At 50.9% G+C, this 14,200-nt stretch overlaps 1 protein-coding gene and 1 long non-coding RNA gene across 3 annotated transcripts in view; one reads left to right on the top strand and one right to left on the bottom strand.

Moving 5' to 3' along the window:
• The window catches only part of C2CD3 (C2 domain containing 3 centriole elongation regulator), a 114,242-nt gene extending 102,473 nt beyond the window's left edge, over positions 1–11,769 (top strand). Inside the window, exon 33 of one of the 2 annotated variants that reach the window (XM_074335778.2) lies at positions 10,948–11,769. In XM_074335778.2, coding sequence (XP_074191879.2) covers positions 10,948–11,088 — 141 coding nt within the window. In that variant the 3' untranslated portion in view covers positions 11,089–11,769. The remainder of the gene's footprint in view (positions 1–10,947) is intronic. The other variant, XM_019744374.3, reaches the window with a different exon arrangement.
• On the bottom strand, positions 816–13,114 carry LOC109454062 (uncharacterized). The gene is made up of 4 exons (XR_002138419.3): positions 12,288–13,114; positions 4,603–4,736; positions 1,984–2,397; positions 816–1,806 (listed from the first exon to the last, which is right to left on the bottom strand). It is a non-coding gene; the product is annotated as an uncharacterized LOC109454062 (long non-coding RNA).
• Between the last annotated feature and the right edge of the window lie 1,086 nt (positions 13,115–14,200).

Genomic DNA, 14,200 nt, shown 5'->3' on the forward strand with positions numbered 1-14,200 from the left:
CCAAAACTGCCCCATTATCAGCATTGAAAGTCCCACATCCCGGGAAACCTGAAGAGGCTGGTCGTCCTCACTGGCGGTGGGCTCCATCATGACTTGATGCGTTTGTAGCCGCATATTTTCTGTGTCTCATGCTCTTGACTAGCTGCTAGCCAATGCTGGATAACCTAGGAATCAAATCAAGTATGTGTTTAAAGGCACAGCAAGTAGAGGCACCAAAACTTAAGAGAGAAAAAATGCTAAGAGTTACATATTTTTTTTTAAAGCATTGAAATAGTTACCATGGGATAAATCAGAACTTTGCTTAACTTACTTATGCTTATGGTTTATCTTACATTTAGTTGTGAATTATATTTGGGTAAGGGCACCATACCCAAAGTCAGAAAGTCTTAAAAGTGGCCTCACTTGTAAAAATTTAAGACAAAAAACAGTCTTTTTATATTTACCCACATACTTACTATTTCTGGTATTCTTCATTCCTTCTTCCTGTCCTCATTTCAGTCTAGGACCAGTTCTCTTTCAGGGAACTCAGACGTTCTAAAAGAAATTCCTTTAGAATTTCATGTAATACAGACCTACTGATATCTGATGTTCTCAGCTTCAGTTCTCTGAAAATATCTTTATTTTGTCTTCATCTTTGAAAGATTTTTTTTCACTGAATACAGAACTCTAACTTGAATGTTGTTTGTTTGTTTCTTTTAGCATTTTAGAGCTGTCATTCCACACTATTGACTTCCATCATTTCCAGGGAGAAGCAACCGTCCTTATGGTTGTTGCCCTGAATGTAATGTGGCCTTTATTGCTGGCCGCTTTTAAGATTTTTTTTTTTAAGTTTATTGGGGTGACAATTGTTAGTAAAGTTACATAGATTTCAGGTGTACAATTCTGTATCACATCATCTATAAATCCCATTTTGTGTTCACAAGATTTTCTCTTTGGTTTTCAACAATTTGACTCCAGTGTTCATAGTTGTGGAGGCGGGAGATGGCGGAGGGGAGGAGCCCACAGGCCTATTCAGCAGTGTTAGTAATGTTTTAGTTCTTAAGTTGGGTTGTGGGTTTACAGATGTTAATTTTTATTACACTTTATAATTTACATGTGTGACATAGAGTCTTTGATATATCACACAATGAAATCACAAAATCATATGTAATTAACATTTTGAGAATGATTAAAGGTGACAAAATGGAGGCACTGACTCCTTCCATGGCCGTGCCTATAGAGCAGAGAAATAGGACAGCGGCTAGAGTGGCATAGGAGATCAAGGGAAGGGGTTTGGGTTTTATTTTTTAAATATGGAAACAGCTACAGCTTTCTGTATGTTAGTGCAGTGACCCAGTAAAGAAGGGGAAAAGGGGATGATGCAGGAGGAGTGAGAATAAAAAGAACAGTCCCTGGGTCCAAGGGCATGGGATCCAGAGCACATGTGGAGGTGGTAGCCTTTTGAGAGGAAGAAGAAAACTCTCCCTGTAGCAGGAGGGAAGATAGAGAAGAGGGGAAAGATGGGCCCTAAGCAGGCAGGATGCGAGATAATGTGGTAGGGTTTCCCCTTGGATGGAAGCTTCTATTTTCTGTAATGTTTCAGGCATAGTCAATAGCTCAAAGAGAGTGGTGGGGAGGGAAGAGCAGGAGGCATGTCCTGTACCCCCACGTGAAGATTCCATCTACTCTGCCTCCCCCTGACGCCAGCCTTGGCCCGGAAGCCTGAACAGGAGCAATTTGAGAGGCTGCTGGGCTCTTCTCAACCAGTGTCCTGGGACTGCTGTCCTGTAGCTGACCTGCTTCAGGGCCAGGGCAAGTGACCCATCCCTGAAAAAGAGAGCTTATAAGTACTGGTCCACTTGCTCTGGCTTCACCCCAAGATCTAAGGGAAGGCCTCCTCCTTCACCCCACACTGAAGTGGTGCCCCTGGGCCCAGGAACTCCCAGAGAGGCTCCCCGTGAACCATTTGTATAGCAGGTTTTTCTCCCCTCCATCCCCACGTACAGTGGATACAGGTCTCTGTGCGACATTCGTCAAGTCTCCTGATCTTTGAGTCTGTTTCCTCATGTGCCATGTGGGGCTCTCAGGCCTCACAGGGTGCTTGTACTGTAGAAGACCAAGCCTGGGTACAGAGGCCAGCCCTCAGCTTAGCTCTCTTTCCTCATGACGGTTTTGTCTTCCAGTTGTCCCTCTTCAAGAAGGAAAGGAAGGAGTGGGATGGCAGATTTAGCAGGACTGCTGGACTACGGCACAGTTTCAAATGACCTGTGAATCGGTCCAGTTCGGCTGCCTCTGCTTTCTCGTCCGTCTTGTGATGAAATACCTCCTCACTGGGACAGACAGCTTCCTGGTTTTATTTAAAGTGACTTATGATTCTGTTTGCTTCGCCATTATGAGCAAACTAGTTTATAAACTTCCCTAAAGGGGAGGAAAGAGGTAAAAGATGAGACAGCAGTAATTTACATGTTGTTTTCCCCAGGCTTTGTCCTCTGCTTTTGTAGATATTTCTTGAGGAAAAGCTCAACCACTCCAGTTACTTCAGTTATTGTTTATGGTTTGGTCACTCTCACGTCTTTCTACACTTCTCTCCCGTGCTGCAGACACACATGGACCCACCTGTATCCTAGACGTCTTCTTTGATTTTACAAACGATTCACTGTATCCAAAACCTGAGCCTGTCACCTTCCTTTACGTACCCCCTCCACCACCTGCACTTCTTAGTAAACTCGACCACCATCATGTGGTTATTCCTGCCAGAAGCAGAGGTGTCATCTTTCCTCCTACTCCTCCTATATCCCCCACGACTCTCAGCCAATCTATTACCAGGGCCTGTTAATTCTAACCCCTATGTGTCTTTTGAATCCACTCGCTTCTCACCATTCCATTATCTAGTCCAGGCATCTTGCCCATGACCATTTCTAACCAGTCCCACTTATATCCACGCTTTCCCACCACTACGCAGCCAATGGGATCTCCCACTATAATCACACTTTTATCCCACTTTACCACTGGGACAGGGAGGAACTCTTCAAGATTGCCAAAATCCAAAAAACCTCCATATTCCTAAGCCAGTTATTATCTGACCTCTCACACGTGATACACGTGATGTAGTTGATCTCTCCTTGAAACACTTTCTTTCTTCCCTTGTTTCTGAGGCATCAGTCTCTGTTGGTTCTCTTCCTCCTTCATTGGCTGTTCCTGCTCGGCCTTCTTTACTGGTTCTCCCTCATTTCCCCTACTTGTTAATATAGGGCTGAACCAGGGTGTAGTCTTTCGACTTCTCTAGTTACACTTTCTAGACGACTCCATTCGATCTCAAGGCTTTAAATCCCCTCTATGTGCTGAAGACGCCTTCTGGTTATTTAGCTCAGCTCACTCCTGTAACTAATTCTAGGCTCATATGTCCAACTGCCTCCTCAACGTTCTCCACCTGGGTATCTAATCGGTGTCTCAAATTCAGCATGTCCAAAACTCAACTCCAGATTTTATTCCTCACATCTGTTGCTCAGTCTTGCCCCTCACAGTCCATAGATACTCTATCCTTTTAATTTAGTTGTTCAGGCCAAAACCCTTCTAATCCTCCCTAGTGCCTCTGTTTCTAATCTACCAGGAAATTCTGGCAGCTCTACCTTTAAAAATATATCCAAATGCAACCACTTTTCATCACCCCCACTATTACCACCCTGGTCTCTCTCATCATCATCTCTTGCGTGATTATTGCAGGAGCCGCCTAACTTGACTCTCTGCTTTTGCCTTTTCCCCTTCGATGTTAAATCATGTGACTTCCCTGCTGAGAACCCGTTAGTTACTTCCCATTGGTGACTAGGACAGCCAGAGCTGGGCCCGAGGAAGGCGGGCCAGAGAGTAGGAAGGTAGTTTGGGCCTCAAACTTGAAATATGCATCATGTGGCACATATACAAAGACATAGTCCTGAGCTAGATGCAGGGGGAGACAGAGGAGCTATGGCCCTTTCGCTCAAGAGCTCAGTTCCTCAGGGTAGCCAGCTTTATATCATATGTCCACCAACTCCTACCAAGCGCTGGCAATGCCGTAGGAACTGGATCTAGTGTCATGGACCCTGCCTTCCGGGAGCTCAAGGTTCTTGGAAAGGCATTGGCCTCTGCACCATTCACTAACTTCCTCAAGTGACATTAGCCTATATTAACGCCCCAGTAAAACAAAGCAAAGGAAATGAGTATAGGGAAAAGAATACAGAACCCCATGGGGTAGCTTGAGTAGAATTCAACAAAGATGAAGGAAAAGCTTTGCAGGCTGTGGATTTGGAGAAAATCAATCTCTCAGAGAATCTATAGAATTTGGCAACTGGGAGGTACAAACAATATGGGCTAGAGAGAAGGCCGGAGATGAGGACAGAGAGGCCGGGATGGAAACAGTCAAGCTAAGATGGGAGTCGGAAGCAAAGAGCAAGAAGCAATCTGTCATTTGAGCCTTGGCCTCTCTGCCTGTCTCAGGGCCAGGCTCTCCACACATCATGAACAAGCCCCTGAATTAACCACAGGCACGGGGCCAGACGCTGTTGTTCCTGCAGAGTGAGTGTAGGAGGCAGGAGGTCAGAGACAAGGCCAGGCAGGTTCCCACCGCCTCCCACCCTGTGTTCTCACCTCCACGCAGCCAGGCCGCAGCATTGCAGACAGGATTGGTACTCAGCGTGCTCCAGGCCAGCTGGGGAGCTGAGAGTCTGCAGACCTGATCTCTGCTGGCTTTCTGAGGTCTTGGCGAGGTCGCTCTGTGGTCTCTGGGAAAGCAACACACACTTAATTTGTGGCTATACCTCCCTCTTCTCTCCTAGCAGGCAGTGGCGTGTAGTGGTTAGGAGCATGGCCTCTGAATCCAGACTGCCTAAGTTTAAAGCTCAGCTTTGCCGCTTACAAGCAATTTAACCTGGAGCAAGTTGCCTAACTGTCCTGTGCTTCAGTTCCTTTATCTGAAAAACAGGAAAAATGTACCTGCCTCCTAGGGTTTGTGTAGGATTAACTGAGTAAGATACGTCAAGTACTTAGATCAGTTCTTGGCACATCACATAGTAAGAACTCTATGAATGTCAACAATTGTATTTTTTATCATCATTTTTATCATCATTTTATCATCATTTATACATCTTCTCTCTTACGCTGGTATGTTTTGGAGTCACTAGTGGGAAAGAAATACTAAGGAATAGAGCTTAGCACTGGAAGTAGGGAGCTGAGAAGGGTACCCCAGAAGTATGGAGAGCGTTGCCTGGGTGCTCAGGTCAGACCCTGAGTTAGGGGTCCAGGACAGTACCCCAGCCCTACCTAAGGGTGATAAAGCCCTCACCTCAGAAGTCCGTGGCCTACCTGTGAGTGTCAAGACTTTAAAGCTGCTTCTTTTCTCCCAGGACGCCAAGGAATTTTTCCATCCTTTGGTTTCCCTTCCCCAAACCAAGAGGTATCTAAGAGATACACACAATCCTGGGTCCAAAATCACCGGATCAGATCAGCAGCGGTCCAAGGGAACTTCCTAAAGCTGGTGTCCTCTCTCCTAAGCCTGTGGTCCAGGCCTGATGGCTGAGCTGCCCCTCCTAGGGTAGGAGGCCCCAACCTATTGCCTCATTTCTTTGAGCCACCAAGACCCTCGCCCTCTGCAGAGCTCCAAGAGGAGACTAAAGGTTAAAAGGTTTCTGATAAAGGCCACTCAGAGCTTTGGGAAGGAGGTGAGCTCCCTGGCCAACGGTGTACAGAAGACGGGAAAAAGCCAGAATTGGCTGGTGCCCACCTCTCCCAGAATGCAATGTGGCAGGCACCTCGAGGAAAAGGGCCTATAGGTCTGCTGGTAGTTGCCTAAGGCTCTAAGGCCAGAGTTTGGGAGGAGCCAGGGGCTCTGGGAGTGTCACTTTAACCCTTCAGCCTCAGGATCTGGACTTTTGAGCCCTCTCACTGGCTCAAAAGGTGGAGGGGGCTTGGATCTAGTCCGGCCTCATCATTGTGTAGAAGGGGAAACGGGCTCAGGGTGAGGGAGTAACCCGGGCCCTGCGGAATGGGCCTGTTGTCAGGGAAGGCTTCTCGGAGGAAGGAGAGGGAGGCATTAGGTGGTGGGGAGGAACAGGAAGCCTGTAGGTGGTGAGACCCATGTGACCAGGGCTCTAATGAAGGAATGGAGTGGGAGCTCAGAGCGTGGACCCCGGCCATGCTGCCTCTGGCCTGGGTGGGTCAGACACAGGTTTCACCTCTCAGGGCTGGGCCTCTGATCTGAGTGTCTTGTCCTGACTTCCCCCCTGCTCTTAGCTGCAGCTGCTGAGTCTGCTGCTCTCTTTAGCACCAAGTCCTAGCCCCTGCCTTCGGAGAGCTCTCTGGGAGCCGCCCCAGGGGAAGGCAGCCAGCCAAGGGGGTGAAAGTTGAGCAAGGCAGGCAGCTATGCTGAGCCTTCAGCAATGTGTTGGCAAGCCCACCCAGCCAGCCAGAACCAGACGGCTATTTACTTTCAGTTTGCAGTGCTTTGGAAAATTTCACTTCCAGCTCCTGAGTAAGTGTTTCTGTCACTTAAGGGAACTGCTCTGGAAAACAACAAAACTTCAGCCCTGATGCCAGGCCCAGCGGCTCACTGGGCGGGGGTCAGTGGAGTGGGGAAAGCTTGGCCAGGCCTGGCCCAGCACTGGGCATGCCTTAGGGAGGTGCTGTACCCCACTCCTGCTCTGCCTGGGGTGAGGTCTGAGAACAGCAAGGCTTCATTTTGTTTTCTGCAGCCATTGTCGGCTCTAGCTCAGTCTTAGCCCCTGTGTTTTGCAAGATGTACCTGGCCAAAGTGTTGGTCACATCTGAATTTTATTTCAACTTCAAGTAGACCTGAGGTAAGAGGGCCAAACCAAAGTTCTTGGCCCTGTTTGGCAGTGAAGATACTGAGACCCAGAGAAAGTTCCTGTCCTCAAGCAAGTGGGGCAGTTGGGCTGGGCCACAGCCCAGTATTCCTTCCACCCCTTCCCCCTGCCTCCCCTGTGCGAAGGTCCCAGGGACACCCTGAAGCAGGGGTAGGTTGGGGCACCTGCACCTCCCCCACTCCTGGGAGTGGGTGGCCTGTTCAGGGGGAGGCATCTGGGGACTGCAGGGGAGGGAACCAGAGCACAGTGGCTTGGAGAAGACGCTGCATTACAGGGACGTGGCCAAAGGGAACCCCGGGCCGGGTAAGTCCCAGGGTGACAGAGCACCTCCTCTGGCATTGTCTGCTCTGCTGATCTCTTTTCAGATGGGGAAACCAAGGCCCAGAGAGGAAGTGACTTGCCCGAGTCCTTTGTCTAAATAGCGCTGGAGCTAGGACTAGAACCAACTCCCTAGCCAACGTTAGCCTCTTGATTTGAGGAGCCCAGGAAGCCCCAAATTTTCCTTCCAGCACCACTCCTTCCTCCTTCCCTGATGCTTTATTTTCACCTCAGCAGAGTTCTAACTTTGGCATTGACGGCTCCTTCGAGACACATGTGTCTCAACGGGTGGGCTGAACGGTCTGTGATGTCCGTGACCTGGGTGTCCGGGTACCCATGTTTGGAAGTGGGAGGATTTAATGTTAGAGCTGGGTGGATTCAGTCTGAGAGCCCTGGCCTGCTGCCATGCCTACCGCCCCGACCACTGGAAAAGCCAGTTCTATCCTTCAATCCAGGACAGTCGTCAGCACCCCCAGATCCTGTCCCCGGGGCAGGCACAGGAGGAATTCCCACCCAGACATTCGGGAACTTGCCTCAGCAAGCATCAGGCCCTCCCTCTGGGTTTGCCGTCTGCTCTCCACACCTACAGTTCAACCAGGCCCGTGCCCACTGCTTTCCCAGAAAAGAAATGCCTTCACACCTGTGCTCAGTTGAGCCTCCACTTGGAACACCGTCTCATCTTCCTGGTTCAGATTCCACCATCATGTTGTTTCAAGTCCCCTTCCACGGACTTGACCCCATCTATGACACCCACTGTCTGGACGCCAGGGTCCCTGCAGCCCCCCAGTCTGATGATCCTGCTTCCATGTGGGGTCTTCCTGCCCGCCCCCCCCCGCCCCCCCCCGCAGGAAGGCTGGAGTTCCTGCAGATCCCGGGCTATGGTGACAACTTGCTTGTGCGCCCGGGGCTCCAGCAGGAGCCTGGGAGTATTTCAGAGGAGTGCTTGGCACAGGAGGAGTGTCCTGCTCTGGGCAGCTTCACCTCTGCCCGGTCCCTCCAGGGTTGTGTGTTTCAGGGTAGCCATCCTGATGAAGAAAGAACCTTTATACTATTAGTCAAGATGTTTTCTAAACCCTGTTGAGATCAACAAAAGGCCAATGCTGCTGAGGGAGTGTTCTCTGTCCTTCCACACCCCTGCCCTGCCCTGGACACAGAGCCAAGCCTTGTCCCTGCCCTGGTCGCTGGGCCTGGGCCGGGAGATAAGGCCTAGGGCGCTGAGTCTGCGTGTGGGTGCTGGCAGGTGGGCTGAACCAGCCACACTAGGTTCAGCTCCAGGGCAGATGCTGGCCCAGCCAGCGGGTGCAGGCCTGTGCTCGTGCTGTTCCCGCCAGTGGAACGACCTCACACCCACCCCCAGTTCTGCTGAACCCTGCCTGGCTCGTCTCCCACCTCTGTATGAAGCCTCCCCTGACCTGCCCAACTGATATGAGGTGCTCCTTTCTCTGTGCTTCCAAGCCCTAGGCCTCACCTCTGTGACAGTTGGGGAGGTCGGCGTCTGTCGCCCCTCTAGCTTGAGCAGCCCCAGGAGGACAGGAACCGTGGCTGCCTACTGTCCTTAAGAATTGATCAGGTTGAATAGATAACAGGCTTCCAAAACGTTTGATGAATCACCAACAAAAGTCTTTTGATGGTCATTTCATGAACTGAGATGTTTGGCCCTTCCAACCATGGAAAGCAAGACTCATCAGAGCCTCTCCAAAACAGAGAGGGCTTCTCCTCTGGCAGAGAAGACACAGAGGCCTGGTTTTAGGACTTGAGATAGAGGACCATGCTCTTAGGTTTGTGTTCCCATCCGGCTTATAGAAAAAACCACCTCCCTAGTCCCCTTTCACTGTAGCAGAGAAAGAAATGGAAAGTAAGACACAGCTGGCGACCCAGAAAATCTATCTACATACAGTACAGCCAGAGGACTGGAATGGGACTTGGTGTCACTCCTAAATCCTAAATAGCCCAGGAAACAACTATTTTGGATCTTGCGAGTAGAGAGAGGTATACTGAGACTTAAAATGCAACACAAAGGATTTGACTCAACTAAAAACTTGGCACATGGTAGGCCAACAACCATGGGTTCCAGAATGAATGAATGAGGTGTTTGCTGCAAGAGGTTCCTTCCCATCCAGTTGAAGCCTCTGGTCACTGGCCGGGTCCTCCCCATGCACTGGTCTAGCCACCACCAAGCTGCTATGTTGGACCTGGCCCAGCTGGAGCACAAGCATCAGTCCATGCCCCACAGGAGCACCCAGTCTGGAAGGGGAAGGAAACAGGCAGGGCCTGGGCGACGAGCCTCCCCCGGCCTGAGGCATTATGGAATGAAGGTGGCTCCCATGTTTTGGAAGGAAGAACTACACAGACCTTTTACCCCTTTTAGACTAGGCCTGTGTGGAAGATAAGAAGTCATATCTGCTAGTCTAGCACCTAGCACAGCACCCTAGCACCCCAGCCCCTAGCACCACTTTGCCCTTGGTTCTCGGGAAACCCTGGCTGTGGGCTGTCAGCGCTGAGAGCTTACTCAGGTTGTGCACTCCCTTGACATTTTGAATTCCAGATTGCCCGCCTCCCTCTGTTCCATGGGTGGGAAACGTGCCCAGACAGTAGAGCGGGGATGGCCGACTTCACTCCCCTTATATCCTGGCTGTAATTCTAATTTCAGTAGCTCTTCCTGTCGCCCCTGCTTAACTCTCAACTATGGAGGTCAAGAACTGAGTTCCTTTCTGTCCCCCTCTCACAGTAGGCGTTAAATAGGTTGAAGAAATAAAGAAAAGAAGGATTACTGAATGTTACTGAGCCCAGAAGCAACTGCAGCTGGGCCTCAGTCTTCCATTAGCAGAACTGCAGGGGGCAGAGGGGTCGGCTCTATCTCTAGGGTCCCCTCCAGGCTGGTTCTTGGTGCCTGAGGTACAGTGTACAAGTAGTGCCCCTTCAGCTAGCTAAGATCTCAGCTCCTTCGATCTGGGGACAGAGAAGAAATATCCATCCACAGGGCAGGCTGCAAGCTGTGAAGTCAGCCAAGCTTGCCTGCGGTGGCGACTCCCATCTCCTTTCAGCACTGCCTCTTCCTTACCAGGCCGCCACCTCTTCCCCAGGGCCTTGCTCTCAGCCAGCTGTCCAGGGTAGTTTTCCTGCACAGCTTGGAGCTCCTTCAGGCAAGAACCTGGCACAGAGTAAGCACCAAGTAAAGCGGGGGAAGGGGCGTTGAATGAGCAAATGAGTGAGTCATAGAGGAGCCCAGAGGACCACAGCGGAATAAGCTAAATGCACACACCTCAAAGGTGGAATTCGTGATGTCCTGTCAGCCCAAGGCAGGGAGATGTTTGGTAGCAGGGCCATGCGCATATGCTTCATGTCACCTGATACCTCCAGGAACTCCAAGGGCCAACGGAGTTGTTTATTCAACATCTCCCCGGAAGTTGTATATATTCCCAGGGGCATACCTGGGACAGTCACAACTCAGAGGACAAATGACTTATCTAGACTCGTGCAGGAAGAAAAGGGAGGCGGCTTCAAACCTGTCCTGAAGGCCCCTCCTCGAGGCCTAGAAAGAGTCTGTGCTGGTTCTCGTCTTGGTTCTGCCCCTTCGAGCTGTGGGACCTTGAGTTTATTTCACCTGAACTGTAGTTTCCTCATCAGGGGAATGATGTACCCACCTACGGGTTCAGTAAGGCCAGGTGTGTAAAGTGCTTTGTAAACCGGTCAGCCCTGCATCCCTCTTAGCCGGAAACCAAAAAATGAGAGGAATCAGCGCCATTTCTTGGCAGTGCCGTATCCTCAGTGCTAACCTAGCTGACTTCCCCTCCAGGACAAGCACGAAGCCCCTGGAGGAGCCCCGTCCCGAAGGCCTTGTCGCCCCAGACCTTTCTCGCTGCCTCCCGTCCTGCCTGAGGAAGAAACTCGCAGGATCTCAAGGATATTTTCTTCCCAGTACGCGCAGAAAGACTAATGCAGCCTGAGAGGCTGCGGGAGGGACCCACCTGCCACCGTCCCTCAGCCTCTCCAGCTTGCGGGAGGTATCAGGTCTGCTTCCCTCAGGGCTGTCAGGGCCCTGAAACCACCACCAGCTTAGCCCATGGGCACCTCGAGACCCATCAGCCCCGAGTGGGGGAGCGTCCCAACCCAGCCTGGTGTCCGCCTGTGAGGATTTCGGCTTCTTCCTTCTATGGTGAGGCAAAGGCTACACATAAAATGGACTCCAGCGCCCAAGTCGCCCACCCATCTTTTGACCAAGGGACCCAGGCAGGCATCTTTCGGCTAAGAAAGTCCTCCCAGTGTCCTGAGACAGCCTCCTGCTGATACACGCCCAGCCTCGACCTGCATATGATGGGCCATTTTTGCCTTAAGGGTTTGGGGAGGAGGGGGGTGTTGATTGTGTGCATTGTGCATAATTGAGGAAATGCTACGGCACCTCCAGTTCATTTGCTTGGGAATAAGGGTATTTTATAGATAGAAATTATTGTTATGCTGTGTTGAATTAATCAGTAGGAGAGGAGGGGGGAATCACCTCCTTCAAACGTTTTATCTGATTGGCTGAAATTCTAACCATGCTTTTAACTTATTGTTTTTTACCCAGCTCTGGAGTTTATTGTTCCTGCCTGTGTTGAATAAAATCATATTGGTATTTGTATTCTGTACACAAGTGTTTTCTGGTTTGGCCACTGGACAGGGTGTTAGGAATTCATTTGTGCTCTAACGGCCAGAGAGAAAGCTTGACAACCAGACAGTCCCTTGGAGAAGCCCATGTGGAAGCAGGGGTCAGACTGCTGAGCTCCCCCGAAGATCAGACTGGTCCAGATTAGGGTGACACCCAGTATTTCTTTGCTGGTGCCTCAGATCTGTCAGCAAAGTGGAGGAGTCTTCTGGAACAAGTCCACTCAGAACCCCCATCTTTCTGGGAGGGGTAGCTCAGGCTTAGACTGTCAGACCCCAAACGTTTGAGCAGCGACCATAGGCAAGGCCTGTGGAGAAGATAAGAAGGGTGAAGAGGTGCAGAGTGGCTGGGAGAGCAGGTCCGGGAACTACCATGGAGGGCCCTGCTCCCACCCCCAGACGCGGGTCATTTCACTTAGTCCTCAGAACAACGCTATAATCTACATACGAGGTCTGACAAGTCCGCAAACTCATCCCAGAAAAAGTGCTACATACCTCACTGCTGAGTATCACTACAGCCACCTTTAAAGTGCTCCCCCTGGGAAGCTATGCACCGACGCCAGTGCCTAGTCCACCCTTCAAAGCTCTTTTTCTGGAACGGCCAGCAGAGCTGTCATCGTATTATCCTTGATGTCCTGAATGTCATCAAAATGTCTTCCTTTCAATATTTTCTTTATCTTCGGGTAAAGAAAGAAGTCATTGGGGGCCAGATCAGGTGAGGAGGGAGTGTGTTCCAGTACAGTTATTTGTTTCCTGGCTAAAAACTCCCTCACAGACAGTGCCCTGTGAGCTGGTGCATTGTCGTGATGCAAGAGCCATGAATGGTTGGTGAAAAGTTCAGGTCCTTTTTCACGCGGCCTTTTCAGCACTTCCAGATAGTAAACTTGGTTAACTGTCCACTTGGTACAAATTCATAGTGAATAATCCCTGAGCCTGTCAAAAAAAGGGTTAGCAACCTCGTTGCAACAGTTCATGAACTTAATTGTCAGACCTCCTATTAGGATTCCCATTTTATAGTTGAACTGAAGTTCAACAAAGTTAAATAATTTGCCTCTGTTGATGTAACTAGGAAGCGAATCATCACGGAGGACATTTCCAAGATGTTGCAAAGCTGCTGCACTCAATAACCAAAACAGGTGACAGCCAGTCAGGGCTCTAATTCGGAGAATTCATCGGGAAAGACCACGTGGGCTGGAGCAGTCAGGGAAGACTTCCTAGAAGAGAAGTCTGGAGCTGAGCCCAGAGAGAGAAGAGACCCGTCTGGCTCTGCCACTTCTCCAGGAGGTCCCCTCCAGCTTGACGCTCCCTCCGTCTGAGCCTCTGTTGCCTCACCTGTAAAACAGAGATGATAACCCCGTCACGGGGTTGTTGTGAAGATGTAATGAGATGACATTTATGAAAGTGCTTGGCGTGCACTTGGCACTTGGTGGAAGCTTAGGAAATGTCAGCCCTGCCCCCTCCGCCCCACCTCCTGGAGCTCCTGGGGCAGATCAGTAGATAGGTAAGCATACCAATAAGGACCGGGCAAGATGTGCCCTCAGGCCACAGGGCGATGCAGGAACCCCATGGAGGGACGCGGTGCCCTCAGACCAGCCTGCCCTTCTTCATCTGTTCACCTCAGACCCCTGAACTTCAGCCTGCCAGCTCACCCCCTCCCCAGAGCCTCCCTCTCAGTTCACCAGCCCAGTTTCAAGACCTGGGGCTCTACCTCCCTGGAGGCCACACAGAACCTACAGCAGGGCAGTCGGGCCCGGGCCTGAGGTGTTAAGCTGCAGATAAAGAATATTCCTTCCACATCCCGCTTCAGGCCCTGTAAATAGCCTGTTTGGGTCACGTTAGGGTAAGGCCACCAGAGGACACGGGCTGCTTCTACCCAAGGCGAGGGCAGCCTCCATGACACAGAGGCACCTTAGGGTCTGAAACCCCCTGCGTTCCAGGAAGTTGTGTCTATTTCGCAGTGACAGCTCAGAGGGTCACGCGGCACAGGTCAAGGGCATGAGGACACGTTCCCACCACCACCAGCAGAGCTAGCCGGTGTCTCCCCCACTTGCCTTTGAGCACTCCCTCCACGGAGACCTGCAAAAGGGTGTTTCTGATCACCCAGAGGCTGGTTGACCCTGACCCATAGCAGCCAACCTGGAACTTCTAGAGCAGGCTGGATTCTGGGGACAGGGAACCTGCCCTCAACAAGCTCCCAGGTCAAAGGAAGCTGAGCCGCCCGCCCTCGGTTTCTGCATGCACTGCCCCCTTGCTTGGGTTCCTACTGTTTATCCCTCTGTATATAGAGTACCCGCTGCCATTCACCCACCATTTCCAGATGGAGCCCAGAACCTACTTCCCGAGCCCTCCCAACCCCCATAGCCCTAGCAGCCCCTTCCATCGTCTGATGCAGCTGCCTGTTCTGCTAT

The sequence above is a fragment of the Rhinolophus sinicus genome, chromosome 14 (genome assembly GCF_057876585.1).
Source record: "Rhinolophus sinicus isolate RSI-liver-muscle chromosome 14, RSI-T2T, whole genome shotgun sequence".
Classification (NCBI taxonomy): Eukaryota; Metazoa; Chordata; class Mammalia; order Chiroptera; family Rhinolophidae; genus Rhinolophus; species Rhinolophus sinicus.